General features: G+C 43.6%; 2 protein-coding genes across 2 annotated transcripts; both read left to right on the top strand.

Annotated features, from left to right (window-relative positions):
• The first annotated feature begins 3009 nt into the window (after window positions 1–3009).
• On the top strand, window positions 3010–11546 carry LOC132473061 (uncharacterized). The gene is made up of 7 exons (XM_060073010.1): window positions 3010–3077; window positions 3361–3432; window positions 7508–7650; window positions 7804–7904; window positions 7989–8149; window positions 8761–9072; window positions 9532–11546. The coding sequence occupies exons 3-7, from the start codon at window positions 7531–7533 to the stop codon at window positions 10173–10175; spliced, it is 1338 nt and encodes a 445-aa protein (XP_059928993.1). The 5' UTR covers window positions 3010–3077; window positions 3361–3432; window positions 7508–7530; the 3' UTR covers window positions 10176–11546.
• A 2901-nt stretch (window positions 11547–14447) lies between these two features.
• LOC132473252 (histone-lysine N-methyltransferase PRDM9-like) lies at window positions 14448–20940 on the top strand. The gene is made up of 12 exons (XM_060073289.1): window positions 14448–14726; window positions 15324–15467; window positions 15567–15631; window positions 15881–16071; window positions 16487–17920; window positions 18122–18187; window positions 18989–19049; window positions 19118–19168; window positions 19248–19298; window positions 19379–19443; window positions 19559–19667; window positions 20138–20940. The coding sequence occupies exons 1-5, from the start codon at window positions 14658–14660 to the stop codon at window positions 17260–17262; spliced, it is 1245 nt and encodes a 414-aa protein (XP_059929272.1). The 5' UTR covers window positions 14448–14657; the 3' UTR covers window positions 17263–17920; window positions 18122–18187; window positions 18989–19049; window positions 19118–19168; window positions 19248–19298; window positions 19379–19443; window positions 19559–19667; window positions 20138–20940.
• The last annotated feature ends 757 nt before the right edge of the window (window positions 20941–21697 follow it).

The raw sequence follows: 21697 nt of genomic DNA, 5'->3' as shown, positions 1-21697 counted from the left end.
GGTTCAACTTGCCCGAAGGTAATGTTCACTTGCCCAAATTATAATCAGAATCGTGAACGGGCCTCTTTTTGCCAGGCACCCGGCCTGGTTTTGGGGGGGCTCAGAAAAATCATCCTAGCTCAGACTGATGCTGAATGTTAGCTTCCACACATGTTGTGTTTAAAAAATAACAAACTTCTCTTTGTTTACTTATTTATCGAGCGGTCACATCGTGCCATGAAGTGATTTCAGTCCACCGTTCCAACCTATTAAAGCTATCGCCAAGTTATATGTAGACCTGCATGATTTGATGCAAATGTATAACTAAATGTCAGAGGTAGTAGCAAAGATATGTCTTTTTTAACTTTCAAGTTTCTTTTAGCTCTAACTGAATAATCACAATCGCGTTTCTAGTAGGGTTGTCAGTCACGATACTGGATTTTCTAACTTCAACACTATTCCTGGAAAAATATCGATATTCTATACCAGGGGAAAAGTTTTTTTCAGGAAAGAACATACCCAAAGTAAATAGATTATATTTCCACACCTGCAAGGGCGATAATGTCATCTTTGGGCCAAAATAAAGATTGTTGTGCAAGTGAAATATTCAATGGGGATAATACTTGGTTAAAGTGAATAAAGCCATGGAACACAGCATAAGTGGAAGATAACATTTCCACCTGAAATAATTATCAGTATCAGTTGTTCGTTATCAGTTGGGAGCGCTCTTACTATGAGACACAAATAAAGGAAGATATTTTACAATTTTGACACTTGAATGACACCTCTATTTAAAGTTCAGGGCAATCGAATGCACCAAGCCAAACACTCGCAAATAAATATATGGCCACTAGATTGTGCTGAAGAATATGTTTTCTGATTGAAGGCAATTTACCTATTTCCTAAGAAACCTTCTCTTATTCATTGATTGAAAACACCATGTTAAGTTGCAAAATTTGGCCCAGATACTGGATAATCTTTTTATGGTGGTTTTATTCGATCAGAATTAACTTTGTGGACAAAAATCACTTCATACTTCATTTTTGGTTGTTAAAAGAAAAGGGGACGTTTCTTCTTAAGTTGTTATTTGCGAGTTTTAGTCACAGAATGATATGGTTTGGACTGTTGGAATAAGTGGAGGCTCAGCTTTCATGTAATATATACAGTAGTTTGTGAGGGTCCAATTTCGTAAAAAAGATCGCTATTGCTGTGTGCATGTGCACAGTTATGAAACCCAAAACCGTGTTCTTGACTTTCCTTGATAATTTGCCTCAATCCAAAGTACTTCCAAACTGCACTCCTCCATCACTACTCCATTTAACTTGTACCTAAACCGTTCGCGGAGGTGCCTGCACTTGAGATGCTAGCTGTGTTGGCTAACCTTTAGCACTGCCAGAGACCGCACTGTGAGTGAGTGACAGAAGGCGGGGCTATATTCGCACTAAAGCGATGCGTGTCTGTTAACTCGCTTTCCGAGAGAAGAGAAGACGGTGCGCTGATCAATTGCAAATACTTCTATTTTGTGTGGTTTTGCGGAACAAAAGGTTGTTCTGCAATTTCTAAAAACATTTGAATAAATAGCTTTTATATTAACATCAACCCAAAATCCACTTGCCCGTTCGGGCAACCAGAAAAAATCTCAACTTGCCCAAACATTTTTTTTACTTGCCCCGGGCAAGCGGGCAACCGTTAGTGTCAACCCCTGCTTCCTGACACTGATGATATCAGATTGCAGGCTGACGACTGCTCAGAATTAAAACATTCAACGTGTTTTTTCCAGCTGATATATCAGAGCCGACTCCTGAGAGCAGACATATCTGAAACTGTCAGGGAGGAACCATGGTTACCATCTCTGAACCGGACCCTGGACTCTCTGAGGAACCTGGGGACACGTCTTTGGACCGGAGGGAGCGCAGGAAGAGAAGATTTGGTAGGTGCCCTTTAGAGAGGATCTAAAATAAATAATCCAGTAAAAAAAAATGTATTTTCATCTGCATACGTTTAAAATGTACTTTTAGAAAAAGTTTTAAGTCAAATAGGCCGACCTGATGAACCAGTGACCGTATAGACAGATTTATTCTCCTAAATAAAGACATGTGTGTGTTTGAGACAAAAAGCTTGTATTTACCTTACTTGACGTGAGATTACGCCCATGAGTTACGGACTATTGATAGGCATCTCAAGTAGTTGTGTGTTTCCTGTTATATGTCCGTTATATACGTGGAACAGGGTGCAGAGTAACTTTAGGGAGCAGAACACAAGTTTAGTTTTTTCATGACTTATTATTAATGGTAGTGCAACGTAACATTAGATTGACAATGGTTTATTTAATCAACAATTTTGTGTTTTAATAATGGCTGCTCATTTGACTGAAGCGATATCAGGTGAACTTATGAATTTAACATAATTCTATAAAGTTTGTCATTAATATGACCATATCTCAAATTATCCCACAATACATGTCCTCATATTTTCTGCGTGGGCCGATGTGAAAGACCCTGGTGACACGCAGGCCACATGTTGTCCCCCCTCCATTACTGTGTGTGTACGTATGTGATTCTGTGTGTATTACTGTATAACTATGAGCGTGTATATGACAATAATGAGGGAATGATAACATTTATGCTAGAGACCAGTTCTTGCTCTGCTTAAGTGTGTTCTAAACACGAGAGCCACAGTACCAATCATCACTTACTGAGGTGTTCTCAGTAGAGGTCTTCAGGTGTTTCTTCAAGATGGGGAGGTATTCTGCAGACCGTAGGGAGTCTTGACTGAATGACAGCCACGCAGTATGAATATATCAGTGTGTACATTACTCCGTGTGCGTGTGCTTGAGTGCGTTCGTGAGTCTGTGTGCAGTAGAAGAAAAACATTTCCTTACACTGATGGTATCGGAGTGCACGCTGATAATTGGTCAGAATGATCACAGTTGACGTTGTTTTTCCAGCTGGTAGAGCAAAGAAGAAGGCTAAGTCCAGACGCCGGGGAAGCCGTCAGAGAGTAACAATGGTCACCATCTCTGAACCGGACCCTGGACTCTCTGAGGAACCTGAGGACACGTCTTTGGACCGGGAGGAAGACCAGGAAGAGAAGATTTGGTAGGTGCCCCTTTATACAGAATTTAAAAGAAATAATCCAGTCCAAAACAATGATCCAAAAAAGTATGTTTTCCTCCAAATACATTTAAGATTTATGTTTATAAAACTTTTTTAGCCGAAGTGACTGTGTGTGTGTGTGTGTGTGTGTGTGTGTGTGTGTGTGTGTGTGTGTGTGTGTGTGTGTGTGTGTGTGTGTGTGTGTGTGTGTGTGTGTGTGTGTGTGTGTGTGTGTGTGTGTGTGTGTGTGTGTGTGTGTGTGTGTGTGTGTCCTACCCCTGAACAGCTCTATGGTTTCACATCACTGTCATTGTGAGCATCGGACTGCTGAGTATTCTCCTCATCTCCCTGCGCTTCAGTGAGTCTCAATCATATCCTCCTAAACAGAATTACAATACAGTATAATCATATCATTGATTGTATTAATAGCAATGATAATGTTAAATATTGTTTTAGTTAGATTTAGTGATAATAATAGGGTTAGCACACATACACCGCACGCACACACATAAACACAGCATACACACACACAAACAATCCACACTCACGTGCACGAACACACACGCACTGCATGCACACTGCACACACGGGCGTGCTGATGCAGACGTTTCAAGAAAAGGGCAGCGCAGGACACCGCATACACACACACCACACACACATGCACACACGCATGCACACACATGCACGTGCATACACACACTGCACACGCGCGGATGCAGATGTTTCAAAACAACGGCAAGATTGAGATAACAGCCCATGTCCATCATAGACACTTTTTTGCAAAACGTTATTTTTCTTTAAACATTATCCACCTCCTTGAGCCTCCAGAAATGTCTTGTGATATTGAAATCCCCCCTCCCCCCGGCCGACTGCTTTAGTTGTTTTATTTTTCGTATGTTTTATGTGTAGGCTATGTGTGACTGTAGGCTACTGCTGCCTCTCTTGGCCAGATCACTTGAAGAGATGTTTAATCTCAATGACGCATTCTTCTGTTAACAATAAAAAAACATCTCTCACGTCAGGTAGCCAATGTACAATCTGTAATCTTGCCCTCACACCCCCCCCCCCTCCCCCTCCCCCACACAAGCCCGTGCTTTAGTTCACTATAGTTAGGTAGGTTGCTGCCTTAGCTGTTAGCTGATGGCGATGAGTTCTGCCCGTTCTGCCTCCGTGCTGTCTGCGGTCAAACCAAAACAAACTACAGTGTCAGCGGCCGCACTTATCCCGCCTCTTGCGAACTTAGACCGTACGTCATATCCCGCCCCTTGCAGGCCCACCCCCCTTGATTCTACTGATGTCTGAACGCATATAAAGCGTCAAGTGTGAATCACCCTCAGGGTCTAATCTTCTGATACACAAATGCTGCGAACTTAAAATTATTATGCTTGCTTCATGAAGTAAGGAGAAAATTATTATGCTTGCTTCATTACTTTATAGGTGAACCAATATATTATACGTTGTAACATTATAGGCAAAATGTTATTACATTATGCGCTCAGAAATTAAATACAATATCGACCGGGGTTTCCATATTATAGCTATGGGTTTAAAAACAACTAGAGGTTGAGCGCAGGCAACGCACACACGGACACTCTAGTCTTACTTCTATATAATAGCAGGCCTGTCGCACCAGTCACTCAAGTTGGTCAGTGCGCACGTGCCAAGCAGCCTGCAGCTCTCACACACACACAGCACACGCAAACGCATACATACAGCGCAAGTACACAGATACACACCGCACACACACACACACACACACACGCGCACGCACGCGCGCGCGCACGCGCGCGCGCACGCGCGCACACACACCGCTAGCCAATACAAAGGCAGCGACACACTCGCCCAGGTAAGAGGTTATGTTTTTAACCGCAATGGCTCCGCCATCGACACACGTGCAGGTAAGAACACACACGCACTTGTGTTGGCTCGTTCGTTCGCAAACCAGGTTCAAATGAACGAGTCTTTAGGACGAATGAACCGAACCGGTTCGTTTCTCTCGTTTGTTCGGTCGTCTCGTTCACCATTCGATTCACCGGAAACTCGACTGATTGAACGAACGAGTTTCCGGTAGCACTAACTCCACTGAGTCTGACTGACTCAGCTGAGAACCGTGCAATGGCGTGCATTCCATGATGCGATTCACCGTTACCGGAAACTAGGCTGAATCGCGAACGACTCCTCCACCTCCTCCACTGAGCTGGGAGGAGACGTTTGCGAACCGTTTGTTCGTTCAGCTCAGTTCGTTGTTTAGTTTCCGGTAGCGGTAAATCGCATCATGGAATGCACGCCATTGCACGGTTCTCAGCTGAGTCAGTCAGACTCAGTGGAGTTAGTGCTACCGGAAACTCGACTAAACGAACAAACTGACGAACGATTCGCGAACGACTCCTCTTGGCGAACTGAATCACGCGAACTGGGTCACGTAAACGAATCATTAAATCCACCACTAACACGCACGCGCACACACCGCAGCGACACTTGCCCAGGTAACACGTTATGTTTTCAAACATAACGGCTCCGTCATCGACACACGCGCCCAGGTAAGAACACACACGGTTAGACGTTATGTTTTTAAACATCTTACTGCTATAGAATAGCAGGCCTGTCGCACAAGTGAAGGTGCGTCCACACCAAACGCGAAGGGGCGACATGACTCCATAGAAATTCAACGTAGAGACGCGAATCAGGCAATTTTTTGCTAGAAAAATCCTGCTCCAAGATTTGATTTGTAGCGCCCTGCACCGGCGAGCGCCTTCATGAGGATTTGCAATGCAACACTTTGGCTGTTACATTATCGACTGGGGTTTCCACATTATAGCTATGGGTTTAATTACAACTAGAGGTTGAGCGCTCTCAACCTGTAATAATATCAATGATAATAATCATTATTGTATTTGTTAGAATTTTTTTTAGGCCTACTAATATGAATAATTGTAACAATAGCAATAATGATATTGATAACTGTAGTTATTGCTATTTTAATTAGTATTAATATTATGGACTTTGTGTTTGGTTGGCTGTGGGTCCTGTGATGTTTAGAGACGATGTCGTTCTGTTATAGAGCTCATATCTTCTGTATTCCTCTGTCCTGTCCTAGACTCACCGTCACCCTGGAGGGAGGGGAGAGAGCACTTACTGGATGAACTCGGTGAGGGTTTTATCAAAGTTATTAAATCAATCGCGTCATTAACATTCATTTAAAAAACACCCTCTGCTTCTGTGATTCATATTGTGGTCTACTAAGGTCAGGTTTCTATTGTCGTCTATTGAGGTCATGCTTCTATGTGGTCTGTTAAGGTCAGGTCTCAGGGTTGTGTGTCCGTAACCAAATAATAATAATAATAATAATACATTTAATTTAGAGGCGCCTTTCAAAACACCCAAGGTCACCTTACAGAGCATATAGTCATCATACAATTTTTTAAAAAACAAGACATTGTGGAAAAAGATAAATAAATAAATAAATAAACATAAGCAATAAGAATTAAATAAAACAAAACCAGGACAAAACTAAAAAACAATCAAAACAGTGATCAGTTAGACGTTGTGTGCGAGTTTGAACAGGTGAGTTTTGAGTTGTGACTTGAAGGTTGTAATGGTGTCTGACTGTTTTATGTGTGGGGGGAGGGAGTTCCAGAGCCTGGGTGCTGAACAGCTGAATGACCGGGCACCCATTGAAGTGAGTCGTGATGTGGGGATACATAGTAGGGTTTTGTATTGGATGCGGTAGTGTACTGGGAGCCAGTGAAGTTGAATGAGGACAGGGGTGATGTGGTCAGATGATTTGGTGCGGGTGATGATCCGGGCGAGTTCTGAATGATCTGCAGTCTGTTGATGAGTTTGGTGGGGAGTCCGGTGAGGAGGGCGTTGCAGTAGTCTATGCGTGATGTGACAAATGAGTGAACTAGGATTTCAGTGCTGGATTGGGTCAGTGATGGGCGGAGTCTGGCGATGTTGCGGAGGTGGAAGAATGCAGTCCGGGTGATGTTGTGAATATGGGGTGCGAATGAGAGGGTGTTGTCCAGGATGACGCCGAGGCTCTTGACTTTGGAGGAGAAGGGTACTGGGAATCCATCGATAATTATGAGTGGAGCTGGGGTGTGTTGTGATTTAGTGAGGGTGGATTTGGATCCGATGAGCAGGGCCTCGGTCTTGTTTCCATTGAGTTTCAGGTAGTTCCTGCTCAACCAGCTCCGGATCTCTTCCAGGCACGTGATGAGGGAAGTGGGGGGGATGGCAGCGGTGGGTTTGGTGGAGATGTAGACCTGTGTGTCGTCAGCGTAGCAGTGAAAATGGACCCCATGGTGACGGAGGAGTGTGCCCAGCGGGAGGAGGTAAGTGGTGAAGAGGAGTGGACCCAAGACTGACCCCTGACCAAGACCGTAAGATAAGCAGTTCTCTGTTTGTTCAGGATGTTCTTTTACATTCAACAGATGAATTGACACTTCAGGGCTGGATGTTTCACGACAAGAGTCTCTACCGTGTTTCTGCTACTAAGAAGGGCTGGAGGGCCAGTAGAGAAGACTGTCAGAAGAGAAAGGCAGACCTGGTGGTCATCAACAGCAGAGAAGAACTGGTGTGTGTGTGTGTGTGTGTGTGTGTGTGTGTGTGTGTGTGTGTGTGTGTGTGTGTGTGTGTGTGTGTGTGTGTGTGTGTGTGTGTGTGTGTGTGTGTGTGTGTGTGTGTGTTTTGTGGTCATGACAACAGATGCTATTACCTTTGGAAACAGGCGTTTGTCAGCAGATTGATGGGTTCTTCCTGGATTGGACTGAGTGATCGAGAGAAAGAGGGGACCCACAAGTGGGTGGATGGTACCCCCATGACCTCAAGGTAAGGCTGAAGACTCTGTTCAGCAGCATCTCTTCTCTGAGAGTGACAGACTGACCTCCACTGTCTCCTCCTCGTGGTTCTCAGTTGGAGACACGTTAAACCACGCGATGACGGTGGAGCAAGAGACTGTGTCGTAGCAGGGGAGGACGGCTGGTCTGAAGAACCGTGTAACAGATCCGTGCACCACTGGATCTGTGAGAAGGTCGTAGACCTGGATCATCTGGAGGCTGAGCGGAACAAAGAGGGTCCGTAGACTTTGTTTGTGTTCATGAGTGGAGAACGGTTCCTCCTTTCTGTTCTCTGTGCCATAGATACAGTAAATACACTCTTTAAGAGTTGAAAGGTTGTTGGATGTGTTTAGGTCTACCAAGGTCAGGGTTCTATTGTGGTCTACTGAGGTCAGGTTTCTATTGTGGTCTACTGAGGTCAGGTTTCTATTGTGGTCTACGGAGGTCAGGTGTCTATTGTGGTCTAGTGAGGTCAGGTTTCTATTGTGGTCTACTGAGGTCAGGTTTCTATTGTGGTCTAGTGATGTCAGGTCACAAGGGTCCACCCTTTCTGGGTTCACCTGCACTAGTTTCTATTGGAGCTGCTGAACGGTTTTGCGTTCTCCTCCACAAGCTCCGCCCCCGAATCGTTAATCTCTTCGTGGAGTGACTTCCCCTCCCTGGGTAATCTTTGTAGACACTGCTTTGATACTCAATCATGTATGAAAAGGCAGGCCAGAATACTGGGTGTGAATCCCCTGGGTCGCCCTCTAGTGGACGGGTGTTAGGAGAGAGTGAAGGGAGTGTCTGACGCTGCATCTCTAGATCCGTGTTGTAGACTTTCACTCCTCTCCTCCTGGTTTCTTCAGGTTCAGTGATGCCCACGGAGGAGGAGGAGGAGGCCCCCAGCATCACAGAGTTCCACTCCTCTACCCACGTGTTGCCCGTGGGCCAAACGGCCCGCTACACCTGCCACGCCGGCGGCACGCCGGAGCCCACAGTAGAGTGGCTCCACAACGGCAGGCCCCTGGAGAGGGACGGCACAGACGACCAATCAGAGGCCTGGGTGGAGAGGGGCTTCCTCTTCGTCAGCGGTGGGAGGTACGGCGTGAACACGGTCTGCTGCATGGCGAGCAACAGCGCTGGCACGGCCAATCACAGCGCTGAGCTGCTTGTCTTTGGTAAGTCCTGGATCCAAGGAGAGATGTTTGTTGATATATTCATCCTATTTTTAATTGATCACTTATGTCCCTCCCTGCTTGTTTATATTGTGTTATATATATATCACTGTTTGTTCATTGTTCATCGTTATTGTCTTAATGTATGCACCTTATTCACCAAGCCAAATTCCTGGTTGGTGTAAAACCCTTCTTGGTAATTAAATCCTTTCTGATTCTGATTCTGATTGTTGATGTTTTCATAACATTGTTGTTGATGTATTGATAATATTGTTGTTGATGTTTTCATAACGTTATTGTTGAGGTGTGTGTATCTATGTATGTGTACATATGTATATGTATGTATGTGTTCATATCTATGTATATGTACACAGAGCGCAGGAGAACAGTACTAGTGATGATGATGATGATGATGAGGATGAAGAGTAGTTCAGCAGCTCATCATGTCTGGTACTCCCTCAGAAGCCTGTGACCTCACACTGGACCCCAACACGGCCTACAGACTCCTCTCTCTGTCTGAGGACAACAGGAAGGTGACGCGGGTTGGAGAGGACCAGTCGTATCCGGATCACCCAGACAGATTTGACTCCAGGCCCCAGGTGTTGGGTAGAGAGGCTCTGACTGGCCGCTGTTACTGGGAGGTAGAGAGGAAAGGATGGGTTGAGATAGGAGTGACATACAGAGGAATCACAAGGAGAGGAGGGGGTTGTGACAGCTTGCTTGGAGGGAACAACAAGTCCTGGGGTCTTTATTGTTCTGATGGTGGTTACTCTGCCCGGTACAACGGTACAGAGACAGCCCTCCCTCTCCCCCCCGCTGGCTCCACCAGAGTAGGAGTGTATCTGGACCGGCCTGCTGGCTCTCTGTCCTTCTACAGAGTGTCCCCAGGTGGAGGAGGGTCCTCAGACACACTGACACACCTCCACACCTTCTGGTCCTCCTTCACCCAGGAGGACCTCCTCCCGGGGGTCTGGGTAGGGGGGGGTCCTCAGCCTCTCTGTGTCGGTTGTAGAAAAACGCGGGGGAGCCGGGGCCGTCTAAGCTGCACAGTGCTCTGCTCTCAGTCCCTTTGGGGGGGCAGCGTCTCAGTGATCCCTCAGTTGTAGAAAAATGGGGGGAGGGGTCAGCGGAGCCGGTGAGGGCCTCTCTTTCTTTCTTTCTTTCTTTCTTTCTTTCTTTCTTTCTCGCTCTCTCTTTCGCTTTCTCTCTCTCTCTCTCTCTTTCGCTTCCTCTCTCTCTCTCTCTCTTAGCATGATAAACCATGAAAAGACTTCTAAGATCTCTTTACACACGTATAAACACACACACGTATAAACACATGTATAAACATGTCTCTCTCTCTCTCTCTCATAGCATGATAAACCATGAAAAGACTTCTAAGATATCTTTACACACGTATAAACACACACACACGTATAAACACATGTATAAACATGTCACATGTCTCTCTCTCTCTCTCTTATAGCATGATAAACCATGAAAAGACTTCTAAGATCTCTTTACACACGTATAAACACACACACGTATAAACACATGTATAAACATGTCTCTCTCTCTCTCATAGCATGATAAACCATGAAAAGACTTCTAAGATATCTTTACACACGTATAAACACACACACACACGTATAAACACATGTATAAACATGTCACATGTCTCTCTCTCTCTCTTATAGCATGATAAACCATGAAAAGACTTCTAAGATCTCTTTACACACGTATAAACACACACACGTATAAACACATGTATAAACATGTCTCTCTCTCTCATAGCATGATAAACCATGAAAAGACTTCTAAGATATCTTTACACACGTATAAACACACACACACACGTATAAACACATGTATAAACATGTCACATGTCTCTCTCTCTCTTATAGCATGATAAACCATGAAAAGACTTCTAAGATCTCTTTACACACGTATAAACACACACACATAAACACACACGTATAAACACATGTATAAACATGTCACATGTCTCTCTCTTTTGTAAATTATAGCATGATAAACCACAAAACGTTCAAGATCTCCCATAGTTAGATAAGCACATTTATTATTTGAAATGTACATAAAATACCTATTGGTGGTCAATCTTTATATGTTTTCAGACTTCACCAGTTTAAGTCTTAAGGCCTCTTATATCATCATTTTTGTCATAATCCTGATTTGCCACCTGATTTAAAGCAGATGTTATGTTTTATTCATAATAACCAAGATGTCTATGGGATAATGTTGCATGTTGTAAATTACTTTAAACTGAATCTTGATTTTTTGTTTTCTGTTGGGAAGCAAGCGGCCACAGAACATGTTCAGTTATTAAAGATACGTGCTCACCTGTTGATGATTTGTAAAGTCTGCTGCTTCTATTGTTTTAGTCCTCGTGTTTATTGTGTACATGTAAGGGACTATTTTTCTGTCTTTTTTGTTAATGAAGCATAATTGCAATAAACAACTCAGTGGATCCAACTGAATGTTCTCGTGTGTTCAGCCGATGATTTCTTGTTTTATTAGTGAATGATTCATCCATAAGTTCCTTAAGAATAATAATATATTAATCAGAAATTATAAATAAAACAAAATGTTATTCAGATATTATTCTCGGACCTCCTCCCTGGGTTTTGGTTTTGGGGGGGGCTCGTATATATGGATAACTCTCCATGTGGACGTCTGTGTGTGTGGGGAGGAACCCGACTCAGGGTTGAGTCACCGATGATCACTACGGGCTGGATGGATCAAATAGTCCAATCCCTAACTTTATGCCCCGTGGGATCGTGTCTGGTCCTTTAGAACATCGTCTTGTTCGGTCGAGGCTTGGGGTCGGTGGTTCCACTCGGCCGTCGGCGCTCGGGAGTGACGGTGAGGGGGCTTAACGAGGCTGAATGAAGGGCGCGGTGGAGTCTAAGCTGCACAGTGCGCTGTGAGGGTGTGCTCGCGGACTGGACGGACAGCGGAGGAGACTTGGTGTTATTAGAGGGGGCTTCAGATTGGGATCGCTTTGTGGGACGTTCCCCTTTGCTTTGACCCATCATCACGGTGTTCTGTTCAGCCACCTGGTTGAGTCTCTGCTGTACCTGTACCAGTCCGGGTCTGTGGTGAGGGCCGCTGCTTGGTGGAATCTACAGGAGGGGGAGGAACAGAGTGAGTGGGGGAGGGACCGAGATCTAATTCTATTGAGGGGGAGACCAGGGTAACTAATCCCGCTTTTCCACTGCATGGTACCAGCTCGACACGACTCGACTCGACTCAGCTCGCATTTTTTGCGTTTCCACTGCGAAAACATGGTATCTGGTACCTGAAGTGGCTGCTTTTTCTAGTACTGCCTCGCTCTAGGTTCCAAGCGGCTGAGCCGATGCTAAAAGGTATGGCAAGCCGAGTGTGCCACAATTCGACTTCAATTAAACGCGTTCTGAAACGCCAGCACGCGTGCCCAGAACGCGTTTTGGTTTTCCAGAACGCATTCCGGCGTTTCAGCGCGCGCGCGCCCAGAACGCGTTCCGGCGTTTCAGCGCGCGCGCCCAAAACGGTACAAGAGCATACAACAAACAATAAAACAAACGTTGCAAGGAGAAGTCCATTATCAGCTTCCACTGATAGATTACCATTTTATTAACCAAATGGTAAGGTAGTATTGGGGGGCAATGCTGTCTTGGCAATGTGAATTCCTGGCTTTAGCCAATGCAATGGAGTTCTCCTTGCAACGTTTGTTTAATTGTTTGTTGTATGGTCTTGTACCTTTTTTACACAAATATGACCGCAATTGTTAAACGTTCTGATGACTTTATTCTACCCGGTTGACGCAGAAAACGATTGACGTGGTCCGTAAATTCCCACCACAAATCCTTATACACAATAAATCGAGGTTAACCTACCTGGACAACTCACAAGATCATCTTTCACTTCCTCGAATGAAGTTAGGGCTTATAACTTTGTTTCTTGACGCAAACACGAACCATCTCTCTCTTGACTTCAAGCTGTGGGTGGGTCGTCTTCTCCGGTGCTTGAGCTGTCCTTCACTCTATGCGTCAATCACGTGTGCAGTGCGTCTTCCGTCAACAACGTGCCATGCTTGATTGTAGCGAACAATTATTTTGTAACTAACTTACATATGCAATTCCTTTAATTTACGTGTCAACACTTGCTATATATTATTTATAAATATATATTATATAAATTATAAATTCCAAAACTTTCCTCCTTGAACTGAACTCCGGCGCATTCGGCAATCGACTTGTGTGGACTTCCTGTAAACACGGACCTCCCGGTAATGCTTGTTAAACTGTCTTTTTAAATAAACTCCGGGTTTGCAAACTAAGTTGTTTGTGCTTCGTTTTATGTGTAGGGACCCTAGTCATGCTACTGCAGAGGTTTGGTGCTATTTAGTGGTTCAAAAATGCGGATTTAGAAGCGAAACACTATGCCCCAAGTCAACAACATGGACGCCAAACATTGCGCCCGGCAAACTATAATACTCGATTTTCAAATGAAAAAGGTATCTGGGAGGCTTATTTGATGGGTTTTAATGCCAAAACAAAGATCCTGGGTTCAATTTGCGCCGGAATTACACTTTAAGTAACTCTTATTAACTTAGCAAAGGGATGTTAGCCGTCGACATTTTTCCCAGATGTTCTAATTATGTTTCATTGTTAGACGATTGATCTGGACTCAAGCTGTAGGCCTACCAGTCAGATGAGTAACTCAGTGGAGGAGGTGAGACACCATATCAATACTCTACAACAGCCCAGTACGTCAGATGCAGTTTCTGTACAGGTATAAAACAGCACACATCACCTTCAGCAGCCTTACCATGTCCTGTCCTCTATGGTACGAGACCTGCTTCATGTCCGTGTGACAGCAGACTCATGGATCAAGGGTATTAATGACACCAGCACGATGTATAACCTTAGACGTATTGTTGCTAGGAGGTAAGGTGTGTCCTACCCACATTAATAAAACAGGGAGTACTCCTAACTAGAGGTTCTGTCTGTCAGAGTCTCTCAGGGCGGGGCCGGAGCGACCAGGAGGTCTCAGGAGGGCCCACTCCTTCTCATCCAGAGATCGACCCCCCCGGAGGAAGAGTAGAGAGGGGCTCTGCAGTCCAGGAGGAGGTCTCATTGGGTTAGCTCTGATCCCACCACTGCTTCCCTGCAATAACACCTTGTGCACGTATAGTCTGTAACTGTGTGTGTGTGTGTGTGTGTGTGTGTGTGTGTGTGTGTGTGTGTATCAGTTCTCCATGAACATTTGAAGGGCTCAAGTGTTTATTCAAGAGGGAGGAACCTGAGAAATGTTCTCAGAGTTAACTACCAAGAACCGGAAATACCAAAGGATGACGACTACTTCTGTAAGAGGGCGCTCTCTCTCTCTCTCTCTCTCTCTCTCTCTCTCTCTCTCTCTCTCTCTCTCTCTCTCTCTTATATATATATTCACAAACCAATTTTTAATCTTCCTGTTTCTGTCTATTTAATATAGATTTGTAGCTGAAGCTCTTTTGGACGTAATAAATAAATGAACTCTCTCCAGTCTGTGATGAGTGTAGGACTTTCTTCCTCGAAGAGTGCGAGGTCCACGGTCCTATCGTCTTCATGGCTGATCGCCCCGTTGCTGTCAGAGAGAAAGACAGAGCCAAGAAGACGCTGCCCGCTGGGTTTGAGGTATATGTCGTACTTTAACACAACAAAGTTCTCCCCGTCCAGTGAGACAGTATAACATTCATTGTTTAATACATTGCCCAGCTAATGTATATAAAAACAGTAATGTGAACAGTTATATTGCCAAAGCAGATGGATATATCTCTCCCCCAATGGTTCTTCTTCCTGAATCGTGCTTTCCGTCTATCTCTCCCTCTCTCCCCCCATTTCCCTCTATCTGCCTCTCTTTGTGACTCCCTCTCTGAACTCCCCCCCCCCTGTCCCAACCCCCTCTTTCCTTTCCTCCCTCCCTCTTCCTGTCTAAATCTCTCTTTCTCACTTGTTTCCCAACTACTCATCTCCATTCATTTCTTATCATATCTTATCTTCCTCTCCCCCCCTCCATCTCACCACCTCTCTCCCTCCCTCCATTCCTCTCACCTCTCTTTGTCTCTCCCTGCCTCATTCTCTCTACATCTCTTCTCCATGTGTCTCCATCTCGCTCTCCTCTACCTCTCTTGTATTCTATCTCTCCTCCCTCCTCCACCTCTCCCTCCCTCTATGTATTCCTCTCACTCTACGACTCTCCTCCTCTCTCCATCTCTGTCTCATGTGGGGTAGATCAGAGATTCTGGGATCCCTGGGGCCGGTCTAGGGGTGTTTTACTGTGGAGACGGTGGCCTTCCCATTGGAACACACTTTGGACCCTACGAAGGACACAGGACGGATGAAGAGGGAGCCCTGGAGAGTGGATACTCCTGGGAGGTCAGTGTGTTTTGTATTCATTCATTTTGATCTAGTCTTGTATGTGTGCTTGTGTGAGTTTATTGGATGGCATAGAGTCTGATTAACACATTTCTCCAGATCTACAAAAGCAGACACAATGATTACATTGATGCAAAGAGAGAGACACTTTCTAACTGGATGAGGTAGGACCCTATTCACTTTTATCAGAATCAGAATCAGAAATACTTTATTGATCCCCGGGGGGAAATTGTTGTTATACCATCTACTGCATGAAGAATGTTCACAATTATCTTACTATCATTACTTGATTGATAACATTTATATTTCTCCGTGTCTGTTATCTGATTAGATCCACAATATTTTCTGTGTTGCTATGACATGTGCAGAAGATAGACTGTAAAGGTGTGTTGACGTACCCCTCTGTGTGTTAGGTACGTCAATTGTGCTCGCAATGAAGAGGAACAGAACCTGATAGCGTTTCAGTACAAAGGAGGGATTCTGTATCGCTCCTGTGGCCTCGTGACTTCAGGAAAAGAGCTCTTGGTCTGGTATGGGGACGAATACGCCAGACATCTGGGAATCGGATTTGATCGACTGTGGAACAACAAGAGCTCTACTAAAGGTCTGCCTTCAAGTCTGTCTTTCTGTCAGGGTTTGGTTTCTATACGGCACTTCATGACCACATCTCATTTTAATTCAAAAGAGCTTGGACAATAAACATCTACATTAACAAAGCAGTTAAGAAATTATGCAGGAAATGGTGAAGTTTTAACATAAATTTAAATATAATAAACAAAAGATGACAACATAATAGAAAAATATTCTTACTTGGAAAAAGGTCTAAATGCAAAATATACAGTACCATGGAGGTTTCAAAAAACCATATAAGTATACTAATTCAGGTATGCTTGATTAGGCTGTGCAGCCTTATCAAGCCCCAAAGCCTAAAGCACCTGACTCTGACCAGGTGAGGCTGCTTAAACCAGCCATCAGCAGCACTCAAAAATAAAATACATATGACTCTCTCTTTCTCCTAGGAGGGAGATCCCAGCTGACACCAGCACAGACTTTCCCCTGTCCCGAGTGTCCGTACTCCTACACGTCTCAGATCTTCCTCCACAAACACATGAAGAGGAGCCATGGCGACCTGTACGGCCGACTGCTGAGGAGTGGAGAAATCAAGGTGGAGCCTAGGCTCCACCCACACGTCGCAGCCTCCTATCAAGAACCAATCGGAGCCTCCCCGGGAACCGTCCAAAGCACGAGCCAGATTCCAGCAGAAGGAGCCGGACGCCACAGATGTGAGAAGTGCAGTAAAACCTTTAGTCACTCTGATAGTCTGAAGGTTCACCAGCGCATCCACATGGGAGAGAAACCATACCACTGTCAACAGTGTGGGAAAACATTTAGTACATCTGGTGAACTCAAGAGACACCAGATCATTCACACGGGAGAGAAACCATACCACTGTCAACAGTGTGGGAAAACATTTAGTAGATCTGACGAACTCGAGAGACACCAGATCATCCACACGGGAGAGAAACCATACCACTGTCAACAGTGTGGGAAAACATTTAGTCAGTCCGGTGATCTGAAGGTACACCAGCGCATCCACACAGGAGAGAAACCATACCACTGTCAACAGTGTGGGAAAACATTTAGTAAATCTGGTAATCTAAAGGTACACCAACGCATCCACACAGGAGAGAAACCATACCACTGTAAACAGTGTGGGAAAACATTTAGTCAATCTTGTCATCTCAAAAGTCACCAACAACTTCACAGAGGAGTCTCCACCCAAACAACCACGTGAAGAAACTAAATGGTTCCCAGACATCTGTTATTCAAATCTAATCAAACATGGTTCTTCCTGTTATATGTTAAAAGGGCACATGAACGGTTAATTGTTTATCTTATCAACTTGATGTATTTATTTATATTCATGTCTGTATGAGTGAAGGTTTTTACCCCAAAAATGTTCAGAAGAAAAATAGTTTGAGAGTAAGGTATCGTAGATCTGACGTCATTGTTATATTTATTACATTTGTATGTATTTATTTATTTATCCTTGTGAAAAAGAGCTTTCTTCACGCACGTTGTTGTTACAAAGCATCTCTTTACTTAAAACACAGCACAACTGTCGAGTCACTTGCACAACTCCAGCCCCTCCAGTCTAAAACTCTGAGAGGGGTCTGGCTGCAGACATCCACCCACACGCACTTCCGCTGCAGACAGAAACATCCACCCACACGCTGGAAATTGCGTGCTGGTGGATGTCTGGAGCGCGAGTTGCACATTATTCAACAGCGCCCCCTCGGGTCACACTTTTCGGTGGGTCGCAGAATTCGGTGTAACAACGGGACTCACTGCACGAAGATATTACACAGGGGAAGAGCATATTTGTGGCTGATCTCAATGCTGTTCCGACTTGGCGATATCCAACAGCATGTGACCCACTTTCAAGTTTACCTGTAAGTCTATTATGCCCTACTGGTTTAAATTTAAATGATAAACTCAGGGAACTTAAAACCACACCCATTTACAATAAATGCATAAATCAGAACAATCGGGAAGAGAAGTTGCAGGACAATAAGTTGTTATTCTAAAAATTCTGTCTATATATTCTTCCTGTATTTTCACAGTTTATTTTCAACTTTTTTCCTTATTATTAGGATGATGTTTACTTCAGAGACGCTGTTGTAATTCCTGTTTGGAAACCTGGACATTTCTTGTTATCTGTAAGTAGCGATACTAACTATGACATGTGACTTTCATTAAGCAAATTATGAAATTACGAAAATAGACCAAACTACCTCTTGCACACTGAGTGTACTCCAAATTGTACTTATTTAATGCACATAGTGGTATCTTTGAGCACAACTGCTCTACTTTTTTTTTTCTAAACTTTCATTTAATGTTCTGAAAAATAATCAGTAGGCCTATTCCATATTAGACTGTTCAGTGATTGAGTTGGTGTTGTGTTGTCTTGTCATCTCACGCAATGTTATGTAATTGTCATAAACTGCAATCATAGGTTTTGAACACAGGCCAGAGAGAGATATTCTTTCTGGATTCCAAATGTGAACATGCACAGTTTGGATTTGGCGATCTAGAAATGAGAGAACTGTTGAGGTCACTAACACAAACTTGCATGATGGTTCTTATTGATGTTCCTGATTGATGCAGTTTCAATGCCTTTCTGTTTGTTCCAAAATGTTTGTTCTCCAGATCATTTTCTAATCTGTATAGCAGCCATTTTATGGTGCTGCTTATCTATAACATGAATATTGGATATCAACTTAACCTTAGAATTTAACAAGAAATGTCCACACACTGTGAACTCCTAAACCTACAATAAATTGAAACAGCTAAGTGAGTTTATATAATGGTACCATAAAAAGCCTGCTGAAATGGTGTGTGTGACTGCATGAAGATCTTGTTCCTGACTAAATAGATTGCGTCATGTGTGCGGTACATGAAAAACGGCCATATTTTGCATGATTGATATGCTCTAAATGCTGCTGTCTGTTCCATTTTAGAAACCTTTGTCAGTCTCTCAGCCCTGGGCCATGGAAAGAGACGACTGGTTTGGACATCGAGGTAAATATATTGTTTGATGATACTGTGAAACTAGAAGTACAAATACTAACTCATTTCTGACATGATAGGGCTTTCCACGGCAAAAGTATGGCATCGACTGTGGCATCTTCATGTTGATGGTAGGTGTGACTATTAGGCAGATTTATTTACTCTTTGTGCTTAAAAAATATTAACATAAAATTATTGTTTTATTTACAGTAGGCCTATGCCCTTTACAAAGTCATGGATGCACCCTTTGACTTCACTGTTGTAAGTTCCCTTGCTTATTCAAAGCTATCTAAAAAGTTATTTTATATTATGGCTGATATATATTTTTTCTATTTTATTAGACTGATATGCCATCGTTGAGAAAATGGTGGTATATCATGCTGATTGAAAATCTTGACCTTGGAAGGTAAGGCCAAATTATGTTCACCTTTGTTTGACGAAGAAATGATTACACATGAGTGCCTCTGTTGTATTTGTAGTGTATTAATTTCTCTTTCTTCCTTTAATTCTTAATATTTGAGCCATGGCAAACTCTTTGCCCACTGGACTGACACATCTAAGGCTCTTCTTCGGGGTGAGGTGCCACCAGTTTTTAAACTGAAGAAGAGAAGGCGAGATGACATTGATGAGGTACGTTTTTATTTATATATTTTTAATGCTGTTAATGTTAAGTTGCATTTGATTGATCTTTTTTTGTTCATTTACTCCTACAACAATCTTTAATTTCCCTGAATCTTCCACCATTCAGTCATGACAATAATCTTTTGTAAAGAATGTGCCATCCTCCTAGGTGTGATGGTCTTTCATTATTCTAAGTATTTAAAGAGGACAAAATTATTCTGGTGTTCAACTCACTCAGTGTTCAACAGTTTCAGGTCCTCCTCTCTGTAGACAGACTTACCCCCTCCAGTTATGTTTCCCACCACAGTGCCGTTGTTGTCTAATTTGATGTGTTATTATCTGGATGGGCTTGTCTGCAGTCCGGGGTGTAGAACCTTACAGTTCCAAGTCTTAGTTTAAGTAACTAACTGGTTGCAAAAATAATATAATTGAATATAAAATGATTCCAACTTGGTGGCATTTCATTTCCCATTAAACAGGGGCCACTTGACAACATTGTGGCTGGAGTTTCCTGGCTGCGTCAGAATGCAGGTTTGCTCAGGGGGAAGGTGGTCGAGCCCACATTTCCGAATATGGACGCAAAAGAACAGCAGGAGCTCCTGGAAAGGATACGTTCTTCAACTGATGAAGAAGAAAAGTATCCCCTGCTCTTCACATTTGATTTTCAGGAAGAAATGGAGGTCTTCCTTAACATGGCAGCTGAGGAGGATCTTCGGGTCAACGCCATGTTTCTGGGTCGCTGGGTGGACAGCCAGTGACGTGTGTGTGTGTGTGTGTGTGTGTGTGTGTGTGTGTGTGTGTGTGTGTGTGTGTGTGTGTGTGTGTGTGTGTGTGTGTGTGTGTGTGTGTGTGTGTGTGTGTGTGTGTGTGTGTGTGTTGAGGTTCTGAGTTCAGTTATCTGTTGAGTGTTCTTAATAAAGTGTTATAACGTTTACAATGTATTGATTTTTTGTGTGACTTTACTTATTCACTTTGGTTACACACAGAGCTAAGTTAAAACACAGACTTGAGTTTGTCGTATTTAAATATGGGCAAATAAGGTGGTCCAACAGCACAAGGTAAGACAATATTATAGACGATTAGAGCCAGATATTAAATGAATGATGGTTCAGAGTAAGAATTTAGGAATGTAAAAGTGCTAATAACATGATAAATTATGTTGGAATGCAGTCGAACCTTATGTTAAGACAACAGAATGTAACATAGCTAGACCTAATATAAATATGTCAGAAAAGGTGAAGCTAAAGGGGAATTGTTCTATCTATTCCTGTCCACTCATACATAGTATTTAAAATAATTATGAGCCTCAATCTCTGATGCCCTTCAGCTTTAAAAACGAGTATCAGTTTGTGTCCTATCAAATATTAAATTGAGATGATTGCAGTATAACACAGAGGGAATTCTGAATAAGGTTTGTGTATTTACGGAAAGAGAAGAGCCATAAGCTCCAGCTTAAAGTCAACAGCGAGTGTCAGGTCTTCTGTCCAAAACCGGAAGCGTTTATCCGATTTTATAAATTAACTTATTTCTACATTACTTAACGCCCGTTCATTTATGTAAACACATTACGTAACACCCGATTTTTATTTAATTCTCCGATTTTTATTTTTTATTATCCGATTTCCGGCGTGTGGGTGGATGTTTCTGTCTGCAGCGGAAGTGCGTGTGGGTGGATGTCTGGAGCGTGTGGGTGGATGTCTGCAGCTAGACTCTCTTGAAAACTCTGGCCCTCTTAAAGAGCTCCAGAATGGGTGTGGCTCAATTAGCCTATGAGCCACAGCTGCAGACTATAAAGGCCGATATATGCTCTGTTTTAGACGTAACGCGTAAGCACGTAAGATACGTAACCCCCCCTTGCGCGGTAAAATATCCCCCCTTACGTGCTTAAGTGCGTCGCCCAAAATTCCTGACTATGCGACTAAAACACTACGGCCCTACGCAGCTCGCAAAGACTGAGATTGGCCAGCTAACCACATCCTTTCAGGAGTCTCACATTTCACAGCGATTTCCACTTCCACGCCCACAGATTCGTTCGTTGC

The sequence above is a fragment of the Gadus macrocephalus genome, chromosome 15 (genome assembly GCF_031168955.1).
Source record: "Gadus macrocephalus chromosome 15, ASM3116895v1".
NCBI lineage: Eukaryota > Metazoa > Chordata > Actinopteri > Gadiformes > Gadidae > Gadus > Gadus macrocephalus.
The sequence above is the reverse complement of the archived record's forward strand: the minus strand, read 5'-3'. Positions and strand labels throughout refer to the sequence as shown.